This window comes from Borostomias antarcticus, assembly GCF_949987555.1.
Source record: "Borostomias antarcticus genome assembly, chromosome: 20".
In the NCBI taxonomy this organism is placed as follows: Eukaryota; Metazoa; Chordata; class Actinopteri; order Stomiiformes; family Stomiidae; genus Borostomias; species Borostomias antarcticus.
In genome coordinates, this window is record NC_140253.1 from 1,883,274 (window position 1) to 1,900,773 (window position 17,500).

The following is a 17,500-nucleotide window of genomic DNA, read 5'->3' on the forward strand; positions in this document are numbered from 1 at the left end:
TGGTGATTGACTGTATTAGATTGTGTGTGTGTGTGTGTGTGGTGATTGACTGTATTAGATAGTGTGTGTGTGTGTGTGTGTGTGTGTGTGGTGATTGACTGTATTAGATAGTGTGTGTGTGTGTGTGTGTGTGTGTGTGTGTGTGGTGATTGACTGTATTAGATAGTGTGTGTGTGTGTGTATGGTGATTGACTGTATTAGATAGTGTGTGTGTGTGTGTGTGTGTGTGTGTGTGTGGTGATTGACTGTATAGGATAGCTCTACACAGTATGTGGAGTGTTCTGTATCATTGGCTGGGATCCATATTTTAGCTTCAAGAACTCTCATTTTGGACCTGCTGATCTTGGCATCCCGCCCACCATCACGCTCTCTCTCTCCCGCTCTCTGGCAAACGGCACTGTGTGTGTGTGTGTGTGGGGGTGCGCGTGTGTGTGGGAGCAGACATATGACACTGTGTTACCTCATACAGCCAGTCCCAAGTACATTGTGTCGCACGCCAGAACACACACTTGATAATGGTGTCGTCGCTCAAAGGGTGTTGGGGGGAAAACACAATGATGGTCTTTGCACGTGTCCCTCTCCGACCCCGCGTGTGTGTGTGTGTGTGTGTGTATGTGTGTGTGTGTGTGTGTGTGTGTGTGTGAGGATTCTCTCGCAACACATTCGAGGGGTGAATGACTAAGTATGCTGTCGGTTTCTATGGAAACGTCTTATGTTAAACCGCAGCTCCTCACTGAGGGGTGTGTGTGTGTGTGTGTGTGTGTGTGTGTGTGTGTGTGTGTGTGTGTGTGTGTGTGTGTGTGTGTGAGGGATATTCCAAATTAGCCCGGGAAGCCAAAGCTACCAGCTGCATTAACAATATAGCTCGATTTCATGTTTCTCATATTAACTAGCTCAGGTTATGGTGTCATGTGTCTGCATGTGTGTGTGTGTCTGCATGTGTGTGTGTGTCTGCATGTGTGTGTGTGTGTGCGCGCGCTATATGATATCAGTGCTACAAGGGTTGCCAGATACTGCGAGAGGGAGTCAGGCGTCTCTAATGACGGCTGCGCTCTCTCTCTCTCTCTCTCTCTCTCTCTCTCTCTCTCTCTCTCTCTCTCTCTCTCTCTCTCTCTCTCTCTCTCTCTGCTTGCCAGTACAGTATGGATGTCCCGGACCCATGAACAACTTTAACTGATAACTTGGTTTACTCCAGAGAAAGCTCTAGGCTACTGGTTTTCATTAGTGTGTGTCTTACGTCCCGTTAAAAACCATTGGGGGATGTTATACTTATAACGCAGTTACAACCAGTGATGTACCAGGTTTAACCAGGCAGGGTTAGCTAGTGATCTACCAGGTTTAACCAGGCAGGGTTAGCTAGTGATCTACCAGGTTTAACCAGGCAGGGTTAGCTAGTGATCTACCAGGTTTAACCAGGCAGGGTTAGCTAGTGATCTACCAGGTTTAACCAGGCAGGGTTAGCTAGTGATCTACCAGGTTTAACCAGGCAGGGTTAGCTAGTGAGTGATCTAGTGATCACCCAGGTGGGGTTAGCTAGTGGTTTATCCCAGGTGGGGTTAGCTAGTGGTTTAACCCAGGTGGGGTTAGCTAGTGGTTTATCCCAGGTGGGGTTAGCTAGTGGTTTATCCCAGGTGGGGTTAGCTAGTGGTTTATCCCAGGTGGGGTTAGCTAGTGGTTTATCCCAGGTGGGGTTAGCTAGTGGTTTAACCCAGGTGGGGTTAGCTAGTGGTTTATGTGTCTGCTGTGAATGGATAAGCCCAGTTGTACATGCCGGTGCCTTGGCGACCTACAAGCTCATGAGGGTTCTGAACTTATAAATACCTGTCGACAGAGCTCCTGATAACCATCTCTCTCTCTCTCTCTCTCTCTCTCTCCCTCTCTCCCTCTCTCTCTCTCTCTCTCTCTCTCTCTCTCCCTCTCTCTCCCTCTCTCTCTCTCCCTCTCTCTCTCTCTCTCTCTCTCTCTCTCCCCCTCTCTCTCTCTCTCTCTCCCTCTCTCTCTCTCCCTCTCTCTCTCTCTCTCTCCCTCTCTCCCTCTCTCTCTCTCCCTCGCTATCTCTCTCTCTCTCTCTCTCTCTCTCTCTCTCTCTCTCTCTCTCTCTCCTCTCTCTCTCTCTCCCTCGCTATCTCTCTCCCTCTCTCCCTCTCTCTCTCCCTCTCTCCCTCTCTCTCTCTGCATGTGTGTGTTTGCATGTGTGTGTGCACGTGCGTGTGTGTGCGTGTGCGTGTGCGTGTGCGTGTGCGTGTGTGTGTGTGTGTGTGTGTGTGTGTGTGTGTGGTCAGTGTCTCAGTTCCCCTAGGAGCTGCATGGTTCCTCATGTTAGTGTGGTCAGTATCTCAGGTTCCCTAGGAGCTGCATGGTTCCTCATGTTAGTGTGGTCAGTATCTCAGTTCCCCTAGGAGCTGCATGGTTCCTCATGTTAGTGTGGTCAGTATCTCAGTTCCCCTAGGAGCTGCATGGTTCCTCATGTTAGTGTGGTCAGTATCTCAGTTCCCCTAGGAGCTGCATGGTTCCTCATGTTAGTGTGGTCAGTAGTTCCCCTAGGAGCTGCATGGTTCCTCATGTTAGTGTGGTCAGTATCTCAGGTTCCCTAGGAGCTGCATGGTTCCTCATGTTAGTGTGGTCAGTAGTTCCCCTAGGAGCTGCATGGTTCCTCATGTTAGTGTGGTCAGTCCTGGGCTCCTGCAGCCCAGCAGCTGTCACAGATGAACACAGCGGGATTATTAACGAGCTAGAGAGCTCATGGCTCAGTCCCAGGGATGGAACGGTATGAACATTTCATACCACCATTATAGCGACCAAAATTCCCGCGGTTATCGGTATTATCACGGTATTTAAAAAAAAATTAAAAAAAAATGCTGAAAATGTTCAATGAGTACTGACAGACAGTCTGGAATCCTTTCAACAACTTTTATAAAAATAAAAAAAACACAAATAACATAGGGAAAGCCAGGTCTCTCAACGGTTGAAAGGGCATCATGCCCTTTGCTATGTAATATGGAAGGGCTGCAGTGAGGTATTTGGCATTTTTGGATGTGGGTGCGTAAGCGAATGACGTCGGACTGTATGTCTATGGTAGCCTATTTGTATTTACCGTGGTTATTCAAAGCACGGTAATCGAATACCGTTTTTTAATGATAATTTATTTTGAAACGGTAATACTAATCATCGAGAACTTTCACCGTGAAACCGGTAACCGTTTCATCCCTACTCAGTCGTCACCCCACTGTACTGGACATTAATGTCTACGTAGCAGGCCATGTTGTAGACCTAACGCTGGTTGGTTTCAAACTGGGAATATACGGGCTAAATGCAAAAATGTAAGTCAGGGCTATCTTGTGACCGAACCATTTCAATCTCCGGTAATCCCAACAGTGTGTTAGATTAGTAGATTATATAAATCAGTGCAGATGGATTACTCCTGCTCTGTACCGAGAACGGGGCGTCGCCGGGGGAGCGTTCAAACAGCCTGTGGTTCAGCAGGGAAGACGTGACCCAGGTTGACCTGGGGGCAGGTTAGCAGTCGGCACCCAGCTGGTAATCCTCCAGCAATGCTAATGCCTCATACCTCCGGCCCGGGGGGGTACGGAGAGAGGGGTACAGGAGGTACTGCCCCCCCCCCCAGGACCCCCTGACCTCCTGTACCTCTTTCCCTCCCCAGGGGAATAATGAAGAGAATGATGCAAAAAAAACAGTAACATGTAGACTGTAGGTTAATGGAGGAGGGGGTAGAGGAGGAGAGAGAGAGAGAGAGAGAGACAGAGAGAGAGAGACAGAGAGAAAGGCAGAGAGGGAAGCAGAGAGAGAGAGACAGAGAGAGAGAGACAGAGAGAGAGACAGAGAGAAAGGCAGAGAGAGAGAGACAGCGAGAGAGACACACAGAGAGACAAGAGACAGTCTGGTCAAGAGATGAATAAATGGAGGAGAAAGGGAGGTGGAAGAGAGAGGGGGAGGAGAGACAGCTCAGCTCTCCAGAGAGGGAGACTCCAGCCCACTCTGAACATTCTGCAAGAGAGAGGAAGATGGAGGGATGGAGGGAGAGAGATGGAGGGATGGAGGGAGAGAGATGGAGGGAGAGAGAAAACCAGTGCAATGGTATAATATCCTTTTGGGGTTAAGAGAGAGAGAAGAGAGGTACATAGTGATGAAAGGAAGAGAGAGAGGTGGAGGGAGGGAGGGAGGGGGGTAAGAGTTAGAAAGGGTTGTAGACTTCTCTCACTTCATCTTTTCCATGTCATCATAACCATGGCTACGGTTACGCAACACGCGTGAGTCTGAGCTTGCATCCACAAACAGGCCGAACGCGCTCCACACACACACCCTTCTGAGGCCCTGAACACGCTACACACACACAGCCTTCTGAGGCCCTGAACACGCTACACACACACAGCCTTCTGAGGCACTGAACACGCTACACACACACAGCCTTCTGAGGCTCTGAACACGCTACACACACACAGCCTTCTGAGGCTCTGAACACGCTCCACACACACCCTTCTGAGGCCCTGAACGCGCTCAACACACACACAGCTTTCTGAGGCTCTGAACACACACAGCCTTCTGAGGCACTGAACACGCTCCACACACACAGCCTTCTGAGGCACTGAACGCGCTCCGCACACACAGCTTTCTGAGGCACTGAACACACTCCACACACACCCTTCTGAGGCTCTGAACACACACAGCCTCCTGAGGCTCTGAACACACACAGCCTCCTGAGGCTCTGAACACACACAGCCTCCTGAGGCTCTGAACACACACAGCCTCCTGAGGCTCTGAACACACACAGCCTTCTGAGGCCCTGAACACACACAGCCTTCTGAGGCCCTGAACACACACAGCCTCCTGAGGCTCTGAACACACACAGCCTTCTGAGGCTCTGAACACACACAGCCTCCTGAGGCACTGAACACACACAGCCTCCTGAGGCTCTGAACACACACAGCCTCCTGAGGCTCTGAACACACACAGCCTCCCGAGGCTCTGTGGTGAGGGGAGGATTACATCACTGGAAAACTAGGAGAGCAGTAGTGATACACTCTGGAGAGAGAGAGGGAGAGAGAGGGAAAGAGAGGGGGAGGGAGGGAGAGAGGGAGAGAGAGGAGGGAGGGAGAGAGAGAGAGAGAGAGAGAGGGAGGAGGGAGAAAGAGAGGGAGAGTGAGAGAGGAGAGGGAGGGAGAGAGAGGGAGATCTATCACGTACACTTTGTTTAATCTGCAGTTTAGGTGCCGTTTTACAGTACAAACAAACCGTCAGTCAAATAGGTCTGTAACATCCTTATATCGCCAAGGGCACCGTGGACGCGCAAAAAGGTCAGCCTAAAGGTCACTTCCTGGTTCGTGACCTTCCCTTCGTCCTGGACCTCACCCTCCATCTCTCTCTCTCTCTCTCTCTCTCTCTCTTCCTCTGTCCATCCATCCGTCCGTCCATCCCTGATCCCAGCAGACAGGCGGGGCTGTGGACCCCAGCAGGGCCTTCTCTCTCTCTCTCTCTCTCTCTCTCTCTCTCTCTCTCTCTCTCTCTCTCTCACACACACTCACACACACACACACACACACACACTCCCCCTGGCCTCTGGGCCTTTGGTTGAGTGTAACCGCATCAGACAAGAGCGTGGAGGAGTAGAATTGTGACTGACTGCTCTGAAGAGTTCAGCAGGAGAGCCTCTGGTCAAACCTGAATCTCTCTCTCTCTCTTTCTCTCTCCCTCCCTCTCTCTCTCTTTCTTTCTCTCATCTCTCTCTCTTTCTCCCCCTCTCTCTCACCCTATCTCTCTCTCTCGCTCTTTCTCTCTCTCCCTCTCTCTCATCTCTCTCTCTTCCTCCATCTCTCTCTCTCCCCCTCTCTCACCATTTATCTCTCGCTCTTTCTCTCCATCTCTCGCCCCCCCCCTCTCTCTCTCTCCACTTCTCTCCCTCCTCCCTCCTGTAAGAGTGTGTAATGTCTGTGGTTGCGTGTGGGGATGTGAGGTCGCTGGGGAGTGTATAGATGTCGTCGATGCCACAGTGCTGACAACCCGGACAGTAGAGAAAGAGACTAATGTGTGTTTGATAATGCCAGCATGCGTGTGTGCGTGTGTGCGTGTGTGCGTGTGTGTGTGTGTGTGTGTGTGTGTGTGTGAGCGCATGTGTGTGTGTGCGTGTTCACCGGTCACAGAGCCAGCAGCCAGTGGTCGCGTTAGCGACAGTCGAGAGTGTTTGATAAGGCTAGCGTGTGACACGGACCCAGACCAGACCAGACCCAGACCTCTAGACCCAGACCAGACCAGACCCAGACCCAGACCAGACCAGACCAGACCAGACCCAGACCTCTAGACCCAGACCAGACCAGACCCAGACCTCTAGACCCAGACCAGACCAGACCAGACCAGACCAGACCAGACCAGACCAGACCAGACCAGACCAGACCCAGACCAGACCAGACCAGACCAGACCAGACCAGACCCAGACCTCTAGACCCAGACCAGACCCAGACCTCTAGACCCAGACCAGACCAGACCAGACCAGACCCACACCTCTAGACCCAGACCAGACCAGACCCACACCTCTAGACCCAGACCAGACTAGACCCAGATTAGACCAGACCCAGACCCAGACCCTGACCTGACCTGACCTGACCTGACCTGACCTGACCAGACCAGACCAGACCAGACCAGACCAGACCAGACCCAGATCTAGACCAGACCCAGACCATACCCAGACCAGGCATTACTGATGAGACAGGGGTCACGCCAGATGGAGAGAGTCGTCACAACAACAATTTCCACAACAACAACACAGAGGAACAGAATTACAATGGAAGTAGAATACAGAACTTTGACATGGTTTCATCAATGAATGAGTTCCATCGTTGCCTCCGAATGACAGTGCAGTTTAGTGTAGGGTAATGTGATGCAGTGTAGTGACCCTGTGTGGTTTGGACTATAAGAACGTGGCTCAAAGGTCAAACATGGAGAGTACTGGATTAGATACCAGCCTCCAGGTGGACTCTAGAGTTCGGGGTTAGATACCAGCCACAGGTGCCTCAATTGAGAGTTGGATTGGTGTCACTTAAGTAGTCGCCTTGGGTAAACTGTATTGAATTTGTCACTGATATTGTCATGAGAGCTCTAGAGGTGATGGCCATAGTAATGGCATAGATGATAGATATAGCCTATTATAGACATAGAGACAGTATTGTGTTGTCTATGTGGTGGTGCTGTAGGTAGTTGAGGGGTCTGGGAGCCGTAGGAGTGACGGTGTCGTTGGGTTTTAGAGCAGGTAGGAGTGTTGTCAAGTGTAGAGATCGACCGATAGGCATTTTTTAGGGCCGATACCGATACAGATAATTGCCAAGTTGAGGTGGCCGAGGGCCGATATTTAAGGCCGATATTCAATATCACCAGTTCACTTTTTAGGGGCCAAGCACAAAGTGCGAAGCCCCTATTGTTATTGATGGTATTATTATTATTATTATTATTATTATTATTCTTCCGCCATGGGAGTCAATGGCAGCCTATAGAACGGAGTGGTAACTTTTTACCAAAATTTGCATGATGGTAGAGGATGATGTGCTGAGTCCATGGAGCACGACCCAGATCGATTAGCCAATAGGGGGCGCTATAGCAGCCGACTGAAATTGCAAACTTTGAACAGGCATAGCTCATGCCCCGTTTGACGTAGAGTCATGACACTTTGCACACATATGTCTCTTCTCACGATGAACAAATTTGCCTCAAGAACCTATAACTTCCGGTTATGTAAATTATCTGCTATTTTGCATTTTTTGGAAAACGCTTAAAATCTATTTTCTCCTAGAAAGTTTCACAGATTCACATCACGCTCGGTATACAGAATCTAGGGAGCAATATCTAAAGTTCCATTTCGGCACATTTTGGAAAAGTTGAATGAAACAGAAACTATGAGCCAATGAAGATTGCAGAGGGCGTGGCTTTGCATGGCTTTTCAAGTAAAGGGGTATATTTTCTGAAGGGTGTTACAGAACACCACACATATTTTCAAGGATGTCCGCACACCGAGGTTAGCCCTGCATTATGGGCTCGATCAAACCCAATGGGGGCGCTAGAGAGCTCATTTCCCATTTAGGCCTAACCGCCAGGTTGATTTTCCTGAAATTTTGTACCCTCGTACCAGAGCATATGTTGAGGTATCATGTGAAATAGGAAGCAGATTGGCCACAGGGTGGCGCTATAACAAGCCAAAATGCTTAAAAGTGTCTAAAACGGAATTGATTGCTGTGGTGCCCCCTGTGGCCAAATGGGTTTTTTAATGGTTGTATGGGTAGGTCATCTCATGTTCTACAACTTACTCATTGGACTCTTAATTACCAGATGTAAATTTGATGTCGATATAAGCATTTTAGTGAAAAGACAGCCATCACTCTCTCAAAGACATATGACAGGCATATCTCATGCCCCGTTTGACATAGAGTCATGCGACTTTGCCGACATATGTGTGTCCTCACAATGAACAAATTTGCCTCAAGAACCTATAACATCCAGTTATGGAAATTATCCGCTATTTTGCAAATTTTGAAAAATGCTTAAAATCTATCTTCTCCTAGAAAGTTTGACCGATTCACATGACGCTTGGTAAACAGAATGTGGGAGCAATATCTAAAGTTCCATCTCGAGACATTTTGGAAAAGTAGAAAAAAAAAAGAAATTATGAGCCAATGAAATTTGCAGAGGGCGTGGCTTTTTACATAATGTGGTATAATTTCTGAAGGGTTGTACAGAACACCACAAATTATTGCAAGCACGTCCTCACATATACCCTGGGGCTATCCATGCATTATTGGCCCGATCAACTCAAATGGGGGCGCTAGAGAGCTAATTTCCTGTTCAGGCCTAACCGCTTGGATGGTATTTCCGAAAACAGATATAGTAGTACCAGAGCATATCTTGAGGTAACTGAAGAAATATGAAGCAGTTAGGCCAAAGGGTGGCGCTATAACGAGCCGAAATTCTTAAAAGTGGCTTAAATGCAATTGATTGCTGTAGCGCCCCCCGTGGCTAAATGGGGTTCATAATGCTTGTATGCGTAGCTGATGGCATGCTCTACAACTTACTAATTGGGCACAACACTGTCAGATTACATTTTGATGTTTATATAAGCATTGTTGTGCAAAGGGACCCCCATTGCACTTTCATTGTATTTTCATTGCTAGAATTAAACCAATGTGTCGTCTCTTCTTATATGAAGAATGTGCTTGTTTAACTGAAATAATCAAGATCACTACAATTGAATGCATATGGACTCCACTTTAGTTTGACAGTAGTCATTCAGGTCAATTGGATGGAAATGTAGACCTTCAATTACATAGCCTACTTACACCAAATGTATGGGTAGGAGAGGGGCATTCTTCTGAAAACTGTGAGGTTAAGAGAGAAACAAGAATTGTGAGTGTTGTTCACAGATTGCTGAATTGTCAATCTATCCCTGCAGTGAGACCTGATGGTAAAGGTGGGTCTCCCAGGCAGATGGAAGGCCTGGAGAATGGCCATGTGGGATGTCGACATGCAGAGAAATAGGTCCTAAAAATATGTCCCAAAATAGAAGAAATGTGTTGAGATGCTTAAAAGGACCTGACACTCACTTGACATCATCAGATTAATTAACTGTGAATGTGGTTGTATGATGATGCTGTTGCATGAATTTAACCTGATGTACCTTGTCAGGTGACAAAGACAGTCACATGCATAGCTCAAATGTGGCTATGGCAGATGCCAGCCATGTTTCTGTTACACAAATGCTATCAGCGTTCATAAAGAATTGATGTGTGTGTACATCTTTAAAGTGTGCTTTAAGACTCTGGATATTGTGTAGAGCCATTATAAATGAACTGGCTTTTGTGGGAGTCTGTGTGAGAGAGGCATTAAGTGTAACATTTGACATAGTTGTATAATGATGATGATGATGATGATCATGGTGATGATGATACTGTTGCATGAATTTGACCTGATTCACCTGGTCAGGTGACATAGATGCTCACATGCATAGCTCCAATGTAGCTATGGCGTGTTTTCCTCATTGGCTTTGATGCGTTCGTTGCGCTTGGCCCCGTTATTGCTGCTTGCAGCTATATTTTTCTTTGTTTTTGTTTTTTTTTACAAAATGACAAGGGCCGGGTTTCCCGATAAAGAACCTTCTTAAGGAACCCGTCTTAAGGAACCCTTTGTATGGGAGTTAAGAAGTACTTTGGAGGTAAGTGCTTCTTAACTCGTTCGGGAAACCCGGCCAAGGAGAGAAAGCTGAATTAAAAATATATGCAAATAATATAGTTTATATTATGTTTTTATTTTGGTCATCACCTGGGCACACACCATGTTACAGCTCACACATATATACAAATGAATTATTAGTATAATTATTATTATTATTATTATTATTATTATTATTAGTAGTAGTAGTAGAATTATTATTATTAGTAGACAACTCCTCCGGGTTCCTTGGCGATGTGCGCACGCATGCTCGGTAGCGCTCACCAACATTAGCTCTTTGGCAGTGACGCAGTATCGGCTTTCTGAAGCCGATAGCTGATATGACGCCAAAACGTGAATATCGGACATAATTATCGGCCAAGCCGATAAATGGTGGATCTCTAGTCAGGTGTGGTCAGGAGGCGTCAGGAGAATGAAGCCCGTCTCTCGCACCGCGGAGCTGCCAGCCAGCAAACTGGTGCTGCGGGAGCCAACAGCACGCGGGCGAACGGTCACGAGGGCGTCCCACTCTGACGCACGTGGACATGCGCAACAATGACGCAGGAGAAGAAAGTGGCGAGCTAGCCAGGTGGAGGAGGACCGGGATGAAGGGAAAATGGAGGACTCGTCTGAGGACGACCGAGAGAGAGAGAGAGGGAGAGAGGGAGGGAGAGAGAGAGAGAGAGAGAGAGGGAGTGAGTCAGAGAGAGAGGAGTGTGGTGACTGTTCTCTGGTCTTCATGATAACCTCTTCCATTCTGTCCTGAGTCCGGCCAATGAGTGGTGAGCAGCGGCCGGTCTGCCGCGGGATTGGCTGGTGTGTTTGGCCTGGGCAGGAAGAGGTGCTATGATTGGCTGAGAGAGAAATGTGTCCAGGTGTAGCGTTACGCTGAGGTCCGGGTATTTTGTTGTACTTTTTAGTTTGAGTTAGTACAGGGTTAAACTGGTATTGTGTTGTAGGTACAGCAGACTCTGTGCTAACGCTAGCTGGTCTGGTAGAGTTAGTACAGGGTTAAGCTGGTATTGTGTTGTAGGTACAGCAGACTCTGTGCTAACGCTAGCTGCTCTGGTAGAGTTACTACAGGGTTAAGCTGGTATTGTGTCGTAGGTACAGCAGACTCTGTGCTAACGCTAGCTGGTCTGGTAGAGTTAGTACAGGGTTAAGCTGGTATTGTGTTGTAGGTACAGCAGACTCTGTGCTAACGCTAGCTGGTAGCCTGGGGATATTTGATTGTCACTGAGAGATTCAACAGAGCAGCACTGTCCTGGATCTGCTCCTTATAATAGCTCCTCTTTGTCTTCCTGGCCCAGATTAACACACACACACACACATGCACGCACGCATACACATGCACGCACGCATAGACATTCACGCAAACACACACACGTCTGACAATGAAACAAGGAAAGGGTTCCGATGAAGTCATTCCAGTTTGGTTTCTCTAATCAGATCAGTTTTAGCTCATCATCACATTGCTCTCCATTTCTGTCGGTCAGATTGTGGGTCTTAGACCAGGCCTTCACACTGTAGATCTGTGGGTCTTAGACCAGGCCTTCACACTTTAGATCTGTGGGTCTTAGACCAGGCCTTCACACTGTAGATCTGTGGGTCTTAGACCAGGCCTTCACACTGTAGATCTGTGGGTCTTAGACCAGGCCTTCACACTGTAGATCTGTGGGTCTTAGACCAGGCCTTCACACTGTAGATCTGTGGGTCTTAGACCAGGCCTTCACACTGTAGATCTGTGGGTCTTAGACCAGGCCTTCACACTGTAGATCTGTGGGTCTTAGACCAGGCCTTCACACTGTAGATCTGTGGGCCTTAGACCAGGCCTTCACACTGTAGATCTGTGGGTCTTAGACCAGGCCTTCACACTGTAGATCTGTGGGTCTTAGACCAGGCCTTCACACTGTAGATCTGTGGGTCTTAGACCAGGCCTTCACACTGTAGATCTGTGGGTCTTAGACCAGGCCTTCACACTGTAGATCTGTGGGTCTTAGACCAGGCCTTCACACTGTAGATCTGTGAGCTCCTCTGTGACAAAGTCCCTTTGACTGTCTAACAAAGCCACTTATTCAACAGACTTTTTCCACAACAGAGATATTCCACCCCTGACAGTGGGAGGCTCTTGTGGGTATAAAACACGTGCTGAATAATAAGACCTGTTTAAATGAATCATCAGGTTCTGTCTTCCAAGTGACCTATTATAGCTGTGTGTTATTCACCCACACATACGGAGCAGAGACCTGTTAAACGGTGCGGTGAGTCTGTTTTATGTTTGGGTTGATGAGAAAGATGTCGTCCACACATACGCTCGGCACGTAAGAGCCAGGTTTCGACAGTCGTTAGATGTTGGGTCGTCCTAATAGGTTTGAATGTCCAGAGAACATCCCTGTGAAGACATGTGAATTGCTGTACGCAGCGTTTCAGTGGAGAGTGTGACGTTTCTGTGTAGTTTATAATGCAGTATGTTTATATTGCGCTGTAACTATGCTAATTAGAAGACAGACAACCAGTTGAACAAGACTTTTTATACGTTTTTATATGTTTCTAACCACATTAAACTCTAAATGGCTTTATGGTGTTGACTCTTCATAAAACTGTCAAGATGCACGTCTGCAGTGTAAGTTTGAACACTGTCTGTTTTCCCCCAATAGGTGGCAGCATTTTACCATATCTCTCTCTCTCTCTTTCTCTCTCTCTCTCTCTCTCTCTCTCTCTCTCTCTCCTCCCTCACACACAATCTTCTCTCTCTCTTCTCTCCCTCTCTCTCCTCTCTGACTCACCACTCTTTCTTTCTCTCCCTCTCTCTGACTCTAGTAAACATGCATATTGCTCAATATGATGTCGTCTGGACATTCGATCAGCGCGCTCTCCTCCAGGCCTGTCATTACCCATGTCTGTTACTGTATTTAATATCAGTCTAGTTGCCAGCGTAATAACATGTAATTACCTCTAACTGTCAATATTTGATTTATATTTATGTTTTTGTCGTTGTTGTTTTTCAGACGGTTTCATAGGAGGGTCTCCAAGAACGATGGACTCCGCTCCTCGACTTTCACCCAGGGATCAGCCGAAGGGGCCTTAGAAGTGGACATCGACACAACTAGCACACTTATCTGAAGTGCACTTCACTGCCCCTCCTTCAGATACTAGGTGTAGGCCAAACTCCAGAAGAGGAATTAGAATCTTCAGAATTCAAATCTCAACTGTCAGAGCATCTCGTACTCTGCTCCCACCCACGCCGCCACCCCTGGGAGTCCCAGGCGCCAGATGGAGGCTGCAGCCGTCTAAACCACAGGTGTGTTTCAGCGAGAGGAACCCTTCCGGGGGCTAGTAGGCGTCCCCGCCGCCTCCAGCGGTCCACCCAGGGAGGGGCGTCCAGAGATGAGCCTGTCTCAGCCCGGCGACCGCCTCTCCTCCGCGGGGAAGAGCGTCTCCGCCATGAGCCTCCCGTTACTCGCCGCCGCCGCTGCGACCGGGGATCAGAACGGTAACGCCTTCCCCTCCTCCTCCTCCTCCCCCGACTCCTCCTCCTCCCCCGACTCCCTCCGAAGCCTGAGCAGTCTCAGTGGCGGCCGGACCGACAGCCCTCTCGACGTGGACATGATAGAGGTCGCCACTGTGACGACGAAGACGACGGGGGGAGAAGACAAGATGTCCGCCGTCGTCTCGGCGGAAGAGGAGGAACAGGAAGTAGACGACGACAATGACGGCTTGGTGGCTCCGCCCCTGACGACGACAGAGTCCAACGACAACTCGGTCTCCGTCTACGTGGACGCAAGCGGAGACTACGACAACACCTGGAACGACAACCTGACCCTGGCTGCCGCCGATGACCTCAGCGGCCCGCCGGGGAGCAGTGGCGGGAGACGAGGCTCCTCCCCCGACTCCGAGGCTACGGAGATCCCTGACGACGATGACGACGATGATTATGATGATGAGGAAGAGTCGTTCCTGTCCGTGAGCTCTGACGTGGCGACGGCGGCGGTGAGAACCAGCCTGACCCTGAGCGACTCGGAGAAGCTGCCCAGCGGCGGCGTCTCGATCCTGGGTGACTCTCCTGCGACCTCCCCCTCCATCACCACCACCCCCACGACCCCCAGCCAGGCCCCGTTCCCTGCCCCGCTGCCGGAGCTCTGTGACGGGCTTGACGGGCAGGGGAGTCCCCTCTCTGGCTCCACCGCCGCGGAGCTCCAAAGCCAGGGGCGCGGACAGGCGGATCTACCCGACGGGGATGCGCCGGAGCTGGGCTCGGATCTGCCGCAGGAGGCCTCCCTCCTGGATCTCCCCGTCGACCCAGAACCCGGCGGAGACGACGACGTCGGCGTGACCCCAGGGCCGGGCCCCGATAGGCTCCACCTCCTCCACCCCAAGACCGAGGAACCGACGGGGTCGATGCGGCGAGCAAAGCCCCCCGGCCATGCCGCCGCAAAGATGGCGCTGGCTCCTGCGGCTACCCGACCGGCCTCCAAGGAGGAGGCGAGGAGGTTCCCGAGGCTGGACCTGCGCAACGTCACGTTCAAGGTCCAGTCCAGGTCGGCCTCCGCCGCACCCAGGACGCCGGCCAATCAGACGGAGGGGAAAACGGCCTCGGCCAATGAGAGGAAAGCCCCTCCTGGGAAGGCGGAAGTGAGGGAGGGTGGGGTCAAGAAACAGAGGTTGGCGTCCAGTAAGGTCAAGGTCAAGGCGGCCGTTATAAAACCCGTCCCTAGACCCCGGGCCAATCAGAACGGAGAACCCGGAGTCTCTAGCCTATCGGAGAGGAGGAGGAGGGAGGGCGTGGCCAACGGGACGCTCTCCAGCTCCGCAGGCTCTCTGAGGTCGGAGGCGGGGGCGGCGGCGGAGGAGGGACCCCTGGGGAGGACCCCTGAGGAGGCGGCCCTGGACGCGCCCGTCCTAAACGGAGGAGGAGAGGAGGATTCCGCTGGGCCGGGAGAGGGTTCCTCTGAGGAGGGTCCCGGGGAGAACATTGCAGCGGTGGCCGGAACCAGGACGACCGCAGAACCGTGGAGAAGTCGCGGCACGGTGAGTGTGTGTGTGTGTGTGTGTGTGTGTGTGTGTAGTTCGCCACTTCCCCAAAGCCATAGTGTAGCAGCAAGTGACTTGAGGCAACTAGCTAGCTCGTCATCTGTTCCAAAGGGTTGATGCTAGAATGGATCGTCCGGAGGGACGAGGAGGGGGGGGGGGCTCCGCTACACATCAGCCAATCACAGCACTAGGCAGCTACTGGCTCAGACGTGGACACAGGGGTCAGGCTGATTACGAAACTGGACCCAGCAGTGGAGCATCTCGGACGGCGCTGAGGGGGGGGCGCGCTCCGCATATCGCCTGGAGGCTCGCAGGGCGAGCAGGGGAGGTTCCCGCCCCCTCTCCCTACGGACGATCCATTCTAGCATCAGCCGTTCCGAAGCTCTGGCAGCGGTCTGAGCCAACGTTCTGTCACTGATGACCTGGGGGGAGGAGAGGGGTATTAAGGAGAGATTAGGGGCATTAAGGAGAGATTAGGGGTATTAAAGACAGATTAAGGCTAGTAAGGAGAGAAGAGGGGTAGTAGATTAGGGTGTGTGTTTTTCATTCGGAGTCAGTTCTGAGTCATCCATTGACAGGTTTGAGACCCGCCCAGTGTCACTCTGAGGGTGAAAGGCCAAGTGTGAATACTCTGCTCATACCTCCTCCCCTCCTTCCTGAAGGGACCACCGATCACTGGTCTAACTCGGAGGGACTTGGAGGGTTTACGTGTGGAGTATTGAGACCCAGCCTGTGAATGGGGGGTCTTAACCTCTAAGGTGAAGTCCCAGAAGGTTGCAGCCCCGGCCTGTATGGACTGTCTAGCTGCCTTGGCGGGTCCAGGTTTAGTCTCGCGATACCAGACTTTGGAGATCTCCTCCTCCGAAAGTCCGAAGACGTCTCCATTGAAAACCGTCGCTAGAACGTCGCCCAAAACCCACGCTACAAATTGGAGTCACACTGCCTACATCTCCAATAGGGTGAAGGACCCGCCTTAACAGAAATGAGATCCCCTAGTGAAACTAACGGGAGTGGAGACTCAAAACATTGAAAGTTTGAATCGAAACATTTAGAGACTGACTCGGCGTTTAGAGACTGACTCTGCGTTTAGAGACTGACTCTGTGTTTAGAGACTGACTCTGTGTTTAGAGACTGACTCTGTGTTTAGAGACTGACTCTGCGTTTAGAGACTGACTGTGTTTAGAGACTGACTCAGCCTTTAGAGACTGACTCAGCGTTTAGAGACTGACTCTGCGTTTAGAGACTGACTCAGCGTTTAGAGACTGACTCTGCGTTTAGAGACTGACTCGGCGTTTAGAGACTGACTCAGCGTTTAGAGACTGACTCAGCGTTTAGAGACTGACTCTGTGTTTAGAGACTGCCTCGTGAGTCTAGTCCAGGTGTGGAAGGCAGGATCGATGGAGGGAACAAGGACACAAGTGAAGTATTGAAATCCCAGCCTGTATCTGTCTGGGCAGGTCGTCACATGACTTAGCGATGTTGATGATCAGGGTGAGGTTGACGCCGGGGCATAGGCTGGGCCGGGCTGAACGCCAGACGAGCGCTTACCTGTACCTGGGCCGGGCTGAACGCCAGCCTGGCCTGTCGCCGGCGGTGTTGGGTTGAGGAGGAGGAGCTTCTGGATGACAGCCTAAGTGCCGTGCAGTCCAAAACAGCTCTGGAATGTCCAGACATGTGCGGTTACGTAAGATGACATAGGAATGTGCGTGTGTGTGTGTGTGTGTGACTGATTCTACACACACACTTGCAGTTCAGAGAAGTTCCGCAGTAAAATTCGTGAGAATCCGTTCCGAAAGCGGACTTTTAACGGACAGTTTTTCCCGGCGGATCAGAGCGGCCGGCCTGCTGTCGTCTCAGGGCTCAGGAAGCAGCGGACGTCTGTTAGATGGTTCTAGAACCCCGTCATCAGTCGGCAGTTCTGGTTCTAGAATGTCTATCCCTTTAAAAGCCGGAGCCAGGCTCTCCGGAGTCCGCCTCTCCCTAACTCACTCCATGTGTGCTGCGTGTTAATAGAGGACGAGGGAGGGAGGGAGGGAGGGAGAGGGAGAGAGAGAGAGAGAGAGAGAGAGAGAGAGAGAGAGAGAGAGAGAGAGAGAGAGAGAGAGAGCTGGTCCCAGCAGCATGTCCTAAGGGGGAATGTAGCACAATAGCAACTTTTTTCTTCTTCTTCTTTTTAACCTCTGGACTTCCAGCACACTCCGATACCCCCTCCCCCTCCCTCCCTCCCTCTCTCTTCCTCCTCCCCCTCTGTCTCTCACTCCTCCCTCCC

The 17,500-nt window shown here is 50.6% G+C and overlaps 1 protein-coding gene across 1 annotated transcript in view; it reads left to right on the forward strand.

Moving 5' to 3' along the window:
* LOC311322360 (uncharacterized protein) overlaps positions 1-17,500 on the forward strand; it is a 49,872-nt gene that overhangs the window by 2,210 nt on the left and 30,162 nt on the right. The window contains exon 2 of the mRNA XM_084454427.1: positions 13,209-15,228. Coding sequence (XP_084310553.1) covers positions 13,588-15,228 — 1,641 coding nt within the window. The 5' untranslated portion in view covers positions 13,209-13,587. The remainder of the gene's footprint in view (positions 1-13,208; positions 15,229-17,500) is intronic.